The 11,304-nt window shown below is 43.9% G+C and overlaps 1 protein-coding gene across 1 annotated transcript; it reads right to left on the reverse strand.

The window, feature by feature from the left end:
• LOC308112622 (LIM domain transcription factor LMO4-B) lies at positions 1-3,338 on the reverse strand. The gene is given in 5 exon segments (XM_080468297.1): positions 1-541; positions 1,581-1,739; positions 2,364-2,375; positions 2,377-2,461; positions 3,071-3,338. Coding segments are annotated over 5 exon segments (474 nt in total). The 5' UTR covers positions 3,280-3,338; the 3' UTR covers positions 1-532.
• Positions 3,339-11,304: the final 7,966 nt, after the last annotated feature.

The raw sequence follows: 11,304 nt of genomic DNA on the forward strand, positions 1-11,304 counted from the left end.
GAGTTCATTGGAATCAGTGACGCCATGCGGCGACGCAACAAGTCAGTCTGGTAAAGGTTCTGGTGGGTTCAGTAGAGGTTCTAGTGGGTTCAGGGCGGTCCGGTAAAGGTTCTGGTGGGTTCAGTAGAGGTTCTAGTGGGTTCAGGGCGGTCCGGTAAAGGTTCTGGTGGGTTCAGTAGAGGTTCTAGTGGGTTCAGGGCGGTCCGGTAAAGGTTCTGGTGGGTTCAGTAGAGGTTCTAGTGGGTTCAGGGCGGTCCGGTAAAGGTTCTGGTGGGTTCAGGGTAATCCATTCAACGTTTTGTTCCGGTTTGTTTCAGTCCTGAAAGAAGCTTTTAGTTCCTGGTCCTCGAGCTGCGACTCGTTGAACTCAGCCTGAACATGGAACACGACACCAACGGGACTCTGGGAGGGGGCGGGGCAAGGCAGAGGGGGCGGAGCTTCAGAGACAGTGGTGATGAAATTCCACAACAACAATGGTGAAGGTAGCAGGAGCAAGAGGAGGAAGAGGAGGAAGAGGAGGAGTCGGGCCGACTCAGCAAACCTGCAGAGGAGGCAGAGGTCAAAGGTCACGACTCGGATCTGAACTGCGGAAGTTAAACTGCACGTTTGTTTAAATAAAACTCCCTGAAACACGTTAAAGCTTCACACTTTGAATGAAGCAGAAAGTTTCAGACGAAAAGTTTTACAAACTCTTTTTAGGCCCCGTTTCCATGACAACCGCAAACTTTTGCGTTTTCGTTTCAGAAAAATTCTCAAATCGTTCAAATGGACAACAGTAGAGACGCAGCGATACCACTTTTTTTTTTAAAGTACTTGTAGAAACTTGTAGCTACTTTGCGATACTGAGTACCGATACAAGTAAGTACAATAAATAAATAAAGTGTGTGAGCCTGAAACTCTTTAGCATGTAGCATGTAGCATGGCTCAGCGTTAAGCCACGTGTTAAATACTGCGCGACATCAGGCTAACTGCTGGTCCAAATGTGTCTGGTGTTGAAGTTGCTGGTGATAAAGTTGCTGGTGATAAAGTTGCTGCTGTTGTATGAACGATCTTCCTCCTCTTGATAACAACAGAATAATTTACAGTCTCTTACTTTCGTCGTTCTCATTAATATTAAACAATCTCCAAACTGTTGCTGGTCCTCTCTTCTACCATGACGCCATGAAGGACGCAGTATATGCAGTATATGCAGTATACGCAGCATACGCAGTATACGCAGTATCAGACCTGATACCAGTATCGGTACCTGTAGTCTAATGCAACATTAAACCTGAGAACTTTGAGTGCAGATCTTTTGATTCAGGAAGTGACATCACAACAGACGACACGTGAATCCTGGAAATAATAATAATAATAATAATAATAATAATAATAATAATAATAATACTACTAAGATAATTTGTATTTCTAATGCACTTTTCATTTAAAAATCATTATCATGAAGTAAGTTATTTGATTTTACTTTTTACCATCAAGTAATCTGGTTTGATGAAAAGGAGTTTGTGTTGGTGACGATGGAGACGTGAGCCTGTGGCTGCAGATTATAATCTCAAGCTGAAGAATCCGACACGTCGCCTCACCTTCTGGTCCGTCAGCACGGCGCTGCCCTGCAGCGGCGGCAGGTGGCTGCTGAGCAAGGCAGCACCGGGGCGGTCGTGCTCGCAGAAGATGGTCCCGTTGACGTAGTGGAAGCGGTCGCCGGGCAGGAGTCTGTTTCGACAAGTGGCACAGCTGAAGCACTGCGGAGGAGCAGAGGAGGGGCGGCGTTACAAACGGTCCAGAGCAGAGACGCCGTCTCCCTGAGGCGTTCCGACCGTCTGAACGCCGGCGGGACGGAGAGCAGTCGTCTCCCAATCGGAAGGTTGCAGGTTCGATTCCCATCTCTACCTGCGTACATGCTGAAGTGTCCCAAATCATTTCTTACAACTTCCTGTTTGTTCGGTATCAGAAGCTCATGTTGGGAAACGAAAAGAAAACCAGCAGCAGTTCAGACGGTCGGACGGACGGACAGGAAGACGGGAAGACAGGAAGACGGTCCTCTGCTTGTTGGTAGTTTTGTGTTTTTTTAATTTGGAGATACGGTGGACAGTTTGACGTGAGGAGGAAGAGGAAGAGGAAGGAGAGGAGGAGGAGGAAGGAGAGGAAGAGGAGGAGGAGGAGGAAGAGGAAGGAGAGGAGGAGAAGGAAGGAGAGGAGGAGGAGGAAGGAGAGGAAGAGGAAGGAGAGGAAGGAGGAGGAGGAGGAGGAGGAGGAGGAAGGACAGGAAGAGGAAGGAGAGGAAGGAGGAGGAGAGGAGGAAGGACAGGAAGAGGAAGGAGAGGAGGAAGGAGAGGAGGAGGAGGAGGAGGAGGAGTTGCTCTCACCTTGAGGTGGTCAGGCGTTGCCCTGTGCTCTCATCACCATCTCGTTAGCAGGGATCGATTGTCCGCAGGAGCTGCAGGCGCCGCCGTGACCGAACAGCCTGAGGAGGAAAGATGGATCAGCCTCAACTCCTCCTGCTGCTGCACCTCCTCCTCCTGCTGCTGCACCTCCTCCTCCTCCTGCTGCACCTCCTCCTGCTGCACCCCTCCTCCTCCTGCTGCACCCCCTCCTCCTCCTGCTGCTGCACCTCCTCCTCCTCCTGCTGCACCCCCTCCTCCTCCTGCTGCTGCACCTCCTCCTTTTCATCCAATCATGCAGTGGATCGCCCTCCCTAACCACCCCCACCTGATGTAGTCCCTCCCTCACCTGATGTAGTCGCTCCTGCAGAGGATCATCCCCCCCAACCCCCCCCACCTGATGTAGTCCCTCCCTCACCTGATGTAGTCGCTCCTGCAGAGGATCATCCCCCCCAACCCCCACCACCTGATGTAGCCCCCCCTCACCTGATGTAGTCGCTCCTGCAGAGGATCATCCCCCCCAACCCCCACCACCTAATGTAGTCCCCCCCTCACCTGATGTAGTCGCTCCTGCAGAGGATCATCCCCCCCAACCCCCACCACCTGATGTAGTCCCCCCCTCACCTGATGTAGTCGCTCCTGCAGAGGATCATCCCTCCCACCCCCCCCCACCTGATGTAGCCCCCCCTCACCTGATGTAGTCGCTCCTGCAGAGGATCATCCCCCCCTTGCTGTAGCAGGAGGTGCCGATGTCTCCGAGCTGCGCCTGGCAGCAGGAGCACTTGAGGCAGCGGTTGTGCCAGTAGCGCTCCATGGAGAAGAGCAGGAAGCGGTCCGAGATCTTCCCGCCACAGCCGGCGCACGGCCGCGGCGCCGAGCCCGGCGGCTGGTTGTTCACCATGACCCCCGGGCCGAGGGGGGGGGGGTGGGGGTGGGGGTGTCGGGGCGGGGGGAGGGGGGGGGGGGTGTAGATGCTCCTGGACAGACGGAAACACGTTAGCTTCACGTTACGCCACCAAAACACAAAATACCGCCTTAAATCTTCCCATCAGATTCTAATATAAATATATAAATATAAACAACCAAACTATTTGATTAAACGTGATTCAAAACATTTATTCACATTATATTGACGTCATCAGAAAACCTTCATACTTTGACTACAAATTAAACATTTTATGGCCAAAATGAATAAAAAACCTGAATTAATTTTGTTTCATTTAATTAAATATGATTGTTTATATTAACTCTGTGAAAAGAGAAAATACCACTTTAGATATTCATACGTCAGGATCTTTAATAAGATATAAACAACAATCTGATTCAAACAGAACATTTAAGGCTTCATTTCAATATTCACATATTTCCATGTACAATAATCACCTAATTAATAAAAATACTAATAAAGACTTTATGGCCAAAATGAATGAAAACTTGAATTGTTTTGGTTTCTCTTTATTATTGTTGTAAACAAAGCTGATGTGTTTTTATGGTTCACAATTTAGTTTGTGAAAAAAAACAAACAAAAAAAGACATTTGAAGCTCAAATGAACTTTTTTCACGGATTTCTAAGCCTCAAATAAAGAAACAAATAAAGAGATGATTTCTAATCAATGTAAATATTTTCAGCTCCTGGAAAAGAAATGAGACTTTTAAAATAAAAACACGAGACACTTCAGGCTGTTTTTAGTTCAACGTGATGAAGAAACATTTACTGACATTTTAAGGTACAAAAGAGGAAATAATAATGAGATTTTATAGAAAAAGTTCTGAAGGACGAGACGTTTTCCTTTTTTTTCTTTCGGCTCCATTTATTGACAGATTTAATGTTTTATAGTGTAAAATCAGATTTCTGGTTTTTCAATAATTACTTAACATTTTCTCAAACGTCCACCCTGATATTTATATTTCTGGAGCCAAACGGTTTGAAATGTTCCAGATTCTTTTGATCCGAAATGAAAATAAATTGAACGTCGTCATTCGTTTTCAACCTTTTTACTGAATTTAACAAGCAAATAATCTAATCTAATCTAATCTAATCTGACTAATCCAGTCAGTCTGTTCACACTCACGTGTTGACCGACAGAGGATCTAATGTTTTGTTCTATTTTATGGTTCCTCCCGTGGAACCGCTATAGTTCCTGGTTTTCACATGTTTGATTGATTAAGTTTCAATCTTCAGTTTTCTGTCGTTTCAGGACAGAAATTAATCAAATAATTGAGACAAAACATCCTGGAAACTCTCTGGTTCTGTTCTGTTCTGGTTCTGGTTCTGTTCTGGTTCTGGTTCTGGGTCTGGTTCTGTTCTGTTCTGTTCTGTTCTGTTCTGTTCTGTTCTGGTTCTGGTTCTGTTCTGTTCTGTTCTGTTCTGTTCTGTTCTGTTCTGTTCTGGTTCTGGTTCTGTTCTGGTTCTGGTTCTGTTCTGTTCTGTTCTGTTCTGTTCTGTTCTGTTCTGGTTCTGGTTCTGGTTCTGGTTCTGGTTCTGTTCTGTTCTGTTCTGAAGCTGGACACTTTAGATGAAACAAGCGAAGCTGCGTTTCAGGTTTTAATCTAATGTTGAAGAACCAAAAGCTCCATAAGAACTGATGAAGAGATGAAGAGATGAAGGGATGAAGGGATGAAGTGAAGGGATGAAGTGATGAAGAGATGAAGTGATGAAGAGATGAAGGGATGAAGGGATGAAGAGATGAAGGGATGAAGAGATGAAGAGATGAAGGGATGAAGAGATGAAGTGATGAAGAGATGAAGGGATGAAGAGATGAAGTGATGAAGAGATGAAGGGATGAAGTGATGAAGGGATGAAGGGATGAAGGGATGAAGGGATGAAGAGATGAAGAGAGAGTACAGTAGTGAGAGCTGTGAGCTTTAGCAGAATGTGAGGTTGATTGTGACGGAACGTTTCATCTTTAGAACCCAGACGGAACGTTTCAGCTTTAGAACCCAGACGGAACGTTTCAGCTTTAGAACCCAGACGGAACGTTTCAGCTCCTGGACGGGATTATTCAGACGTGAGCTTCTGGATTAAAATCTGACAGCTTCACTTATCCTCTGAAACATGTGCAGAATAAAATCCTGAAAAGAGCCATTTGTTACCAGAGGGACAGATTATTGTGTTACACCGAGACTAAATCAATATTTAATGAATAAATTAAGAGTTGAATGTTCTGAATCTGAGGAGCTTCTAAACTCTGAACTCTCGTCTCGCTGAAGAAAACCTCCGTTTGATAGAACCACTGAAGCTTAACCCCAGTCCAGGTAGAACCTTCTGGTTATAGGTCTGCACCAGGCTCTTCCCCTGGGGACTGATCGTCTGCACCAGGCTCTTCTCCTGGGGACTGATCGTGTGCACCAGGTTACTGAACTGTTCAAACTCTTCATGGTGAAAACAAATGAAGAGTTATTTTGGATTCTGAGAGTTTGTAGAGAAAAAAGACATTTAAACTGAATTTAAACTCAAACTGACATTTTCTGTTGATCGAAGGTTTAAAATGAGAAACAAACTCCGGCTGGAAACATTTTAAGATGTTTTAAGTTCTAACCTTTCTGGGGTGATTGAAACTTCTAAAGATCAATTATTGGAGAAGTGAAACTGATCAGTGATCAATGAGACACTTTAGTGTCGGGATGGAGGAGGTCCTGCACAGGCTGGGACCTCCAGCTGAGACACTGATCAGCAGCTGAGACACTGATCAGCAGCTGAGATATTGATCAGCTCAGCTCAGCCATCGACAGGTCGGACACGCGCTCGCACGCGCGCGCGTTTGAATGTAAACTTGAATGAAGGTGATGAGGTGGGCGGAGCAGGTTTACAGGTAATCGGAGGAGGAGGAGGAGGAAGAGGAAGGAGGGAAAAGTCACCAAATGGGACTTTTGGAAAAGTGCCAGCAGCCGCCAGTAACGCGCGTGCAGAGAAATGTAACGATACTTCTGCGTATTTGCGCGTAAATTGCGAAGAAAAAGAAAAAGGAAGGCGGAAAGACGCGGGAGGAAGGAGAGGAAGGAACGCGTTACCTTCTGGAGACGAAGCTTTTCCTCCCGCTGGGGAACTTTGGAGAGAAGTAACGTGCTCACAGGAACGTCAGCGGCGCGCGCCGAGCGGCACAGGCGCGCTCACAGTGACAGTCACGCGCGCGGCTCTCCATCGCTTTTCCTCATTTTTATTTCCTTCTTCTTCTTCTTCTTTTTCTTCTTCTTCTTCTTCTTCTTCTTCTTTTTCTTCTTCTTCTTCTTCTTCTTCTACTTCTGGGCAACAACAGGAGGAAACGAAGGTCCGGGGGGGTGGACGGGGGGGGAGAGGCGCGAGACGCTCAGACTTGAACAAACTGAAGGAAAAGTCCGCGCGGCGGAGCGCGTGACGCAGATCCTCCGTCCGTCAGTCCGACAAGCAGCGACAAGATTCAGCAAATTGCGCAAGAGGGACTATTTAAATTAGGGGTGTGTGTGTGGGGGGGGGGGGGGGGGGGGGGGGGGGGGAGCCAGCCAATGAGAGCAGGAGGAGGCGTGGCCACAGTCAAAATGATTTATGGGTTTATAGTGTCTTATTAATATGCGCACACACATTCCTGCACACACACACACACACTCATTCATTTATTTATTTATATATTTTCTTTCACTTCATTATTCTCTTTTTTTTTTTCTCTCAGTTTTTTTCTTGTGTTTTGTTTATTTGTTGATCGACTCGCTGCGCCACCCAGTGGACACACCGAGGAACAGCACGGGGGGTCGAATGTGTCGCTTTACATGTTTAAACGTGAGTTTGACCCCCAAGGTGAGACCTGGCCTCTGGTGGACCAGGACCCTGTGGTGGACCAGGAGCCTGTGGTGGACCAGGAGCCTCTGGTGGACCAGGAGCCTCTGATGGACCAGGAGCCTCTGATGGACCAGGAGCCTCTGGTGGACCAGGAGCCTCTGATGGACCAGGAACCTGTGGTGGACCAGGAGCCTCTGGTGGACCAGGACCCTCTGGTGGACCAGGAGCCTCTGGTGGACCAAGACCCTCTGGTGGACCAGGAGCCTCTGATGGACCAGGAGCCTCTGATGGACCAAGAGCCTCGAGTGGACCAGGAGCCTCTGATGGACCAGGACCGCCTGATGGACCAGGAGCCTCTAGTGGACCAGGCCCCTCAGGTGGACCAGGACTTTTTGATGGATTTTACTGCTTTAGTCTTTTTATACGTCTCGGCTGTTTGGAGCCGTTTTATCTTTTCTTTATGTTTCTCTGTGAAGCAGCTCTGAGTTATTATTATTATTATTATTATTATTATTGTTATTATTATTATTATTATTATTATTATTATTATTATTATTAGTAGTAGTAGTAGTAGTAGTAGTAGTAGTAGTAGTAGTAGTATTGTTATTATTATTATTATTGTTATTATTATTATTATTATTATTATTATTATTGTTATTATTATTATTATTATTATTATTATTGTTATTATTATTATTATTATTATTGTTATTATTATTATTATTATTATTGTTATTATTATTATTATTATTATTATTAGTAGTAGTAGTAGTAGTAGTAGTAGTAGTAGTAGTAGTATTGTTATTATTATTATTATTGTTATTATTATTATTATTGTTATTATTATTATTATTATTATTATTGTTATTATTATTATTATTATTATTGTTATTATTATTATTATTATTATTATTATTATTATTAGTAGTAGTAGTAGTAGTAGTAGTAGTAGTAGTATTGTTATTATTATTATTATTGTTATTAATATTATTGATATTGTTGTTGTTGTTATATTTATTATTGTTGTTGTTATTATTACTATTTCTTATTTCGTTTTTCCCCTTTTCCTTCTTTTTTTCTGATTTTATCTCCATTATTTTCTTCATTCTTTTTTTCATTTTAGTCATTTCTTCTTGTTTGTCTTTCTTTTTTAGACCTGTTTCACCTGTTTCACCTGTTTTACCTGTTTCACCTGTTTTACCTGTTTGACCTGTTTCACCTGTTTGACCTGTTTCACCTGTTTCACCTGTTTCCATCCTGGACGTTCGACTATTTGTGACGCTCCGTGTTCACTACTACAATTTTCTACTTTTTTACGCCTAAATTATAATTTTAGTTTGTATATTTCAACATGTGTAATTTGTACTTTATTTAAAAATGTTATGTGAGAGGGGAAAGTTATGTGATGGATCAGATTTCACTCTCGTTTTATGTCTGAAATCAGTTTCAGTGAACAAATCCAATCATTTTCTTATTTTTCTCATCGTTCTTAGACAAACACCTTCAGTTCAACGTGTTACAGTTCCATAACTGACCACTAGATGGGAGCAAACCTCCATAATCCACCTGCTCAGGTTCGTGAGTTTTTTTTATTTATTTATTTTCTGTTATGAAGTTATAATCTAATAAAGGACGATTTGAGTTTTTTTAAGCCCCCAGAGACAGATTTAATCTCAATGTGTCTCAATGTTGGATCCCAGTGAGATTTAAAAAAACAAGTCTTGTAAATATTAAGGATGGATGAAGAAAATTATATTTAGTATTATTATATAGTATATACCTCAGCAACAAAGAAATAAATGCTTAAATATTAATATATAAATAAGTTTGGCATTTCAATATTGGATCAAGGATTTTTATTGAATTTATATTTAAAAAAGAAATTATTATTATTACTATTCTTCTTATTATTACTACTATTATTAATATTATTAATACTACTACAACTACTACTATTATAAATATTATTATTATTATTATTACTATTCTTATTATTACTACTACTATTATTAATATTATTAATACTACTACAACTACTACTATTATAAATATTATTATTTCATTTTCAATTATATTTTTGCCCATAATTCTAAATGAATGAATGAATAATGGTTTCACACTGTGACGTTAAGCTCCGCCTCCTCCTGAGTGTCGACAAGCGACCAGGAAGACAGTTTGTCTCTTCAGATCGGGTCGTTGACTTGTAGCTTTGTTTACGTGTAAAAAAAATAAACACATTGAAATCTCACAGTTTTTGCTCCTGGACTTCATCGTGTCTGATTGCTGCTCCCGTCCTGATGTGTTTCACCTGCCTGAGGGTGTGATTGTCGGCACCTGGTGGTTTGGTTTGTATCGGCCATCGTCTGTGACGAGGTTACCGTCATCACTAAATCTTAATGTGAGTGAGTGTGGATCTTCATGTGAGTGATTGTGGATCTTCATGTGAGTGAGTGTGGACCTTCATGTGAGTGAGTGTGGATTTTCATGTGAGTGTGGGTCCTCATGTGAGTGAGTGTGACTCTTCATGTGAGTGAGTGTGGATCTTCATGTGAGTGAGAGTGGATCTCCATGTGAGTGTGGATCATCATGTGAGTGAACGTGGATCTTGATGTGAGTGTGGATTTTCATGTGAGTGAGAGTGGCTCTTCATGTGAGTGAGTGTGGATCTTCATGTGAGTGAGAGTGGATCTCCATGTGAGAGTGGATCATCATGTGAGTGAACGTGGATCTTGATGTGAGTGTGGATTTTCATGTGAGTGAGCGTGGCTCTTCATGTGAGTGACTGTGGATCTTCATGTGAGTGATTGTGGATCTTCATGTGAGTGAGCGTGACTCTTCATGTGAGTGAGTGTGGACCTTCGTGTGAGTGTGGGTCCTCATGTGAGTGAGAGTGGATCTTCATGTGAGTGAGTGTGGACCTTCGTGTGAGTGTGGGTCCTCATGTGGGTCCTCGTGGCTCTTCATTTGAGTGAGTGTGGATCTTCATGTGAGTGATTGTGGATCTCCATGTGAGTGTGGATCATCATGTGAGTGAACGTGGATCTTGATGTGAGTGTGGATCTTCATGTGAGTGAGAGTGGATCTCCATGTGAGTGTGGATCATCATGTGACTCTTGATGTGAGTGTGGATTTTCATGTGAGTGAGAGCGGCTCTTCATGTGAGTGAGTGTGGCTCTTCATGTGAATGACTGTGGATCTTCATGTGAGTGATTGTGGATCTTCATGTGACTGAGCGTGACTCTTCATGTGAGTGAGTGTGGACCTTCGTGTGAGTGTGGGTCCTCATGTGAGTGAGAGTGGATCTTCATGTGAGTGAGTGTGGACCTTCGTGTGAGTGTGGGTCTTCATGTGAGTGAGCGTGGCTCTTCATGTGAGTGATTGTGGATCTTCATGTGTGTGTGGATCCTCATGTGAGTGAGAGTGGATCTTCATGTGAGTGAGTGTGGATCTTCATGTGAGTGAGTGTGGATCCTCATGTGAGTGAGCGTGGCTCTTCATGTGAGTGATTGTGGATCTTCATGTGTGTGTGGATCCTCATGTGAGTGAGAGTGGATCTTCATGTGTGTGTGGATCCTCATGTGAGTGAGCACCCTGCCGCTCTGTCCTGGTTTGTTTTGACCTGCAGACACAGACTGAAGCTCCGGGTGTCGTTCAGCTTCACACCGAGCTGCGACTTTTCACACGACCTCGACACAGGAACAGGAAGTATGTCGGAAACCCGCCGAGCCGCCAGCTGGTGGTGCTGGAGCAGAGCGTTCCGCTGGCGCAGACTGCGTCAGGAGGGCGGACGCAGGTGAGGAATGTAGCAGAGCGCCGTGATGTTTGTGCTCCAGGCGGCCGGAGCGTTGAGTAAGACCACGACGGGTCGAGCAGCGAAGAACCGAACGTCTGACGGTTTATCAAGAACCACAGAGCCAAACTACAGAACCCCGTTTCCATGACAACGGCTCAACTAAAAACACATTGCTTTTGTGTTTCAGAAAAGTTCCTTGTGTATGCACAATGTTCTGAAAATGATGTCCGTTTCCACGGCAACAGCAGAATAGGGGAAACGGTGTAGTTTTCACGTCGGGCCACTAGGTGGTGCTGTTGTTAGTTTTAGTACTGAAGCCACACACAATGAGAACAATGAGTTCTAAACATGAACAGTGGAAGAACAGAAGAAGACATTCT

This window comes from Lipophrys pholis, assembly GCF_963383615.2.
Source record: "Lipophrys pholis genome assembly, chromosome: 7".
Classification (NCBI taxonomy): domain Eukaryota; kingdom Metazoa; phylum Chordata; class Actinopteri; order Blenniiformes; family Blenniidae; genus Lipophrys; species Lipophrys pholis.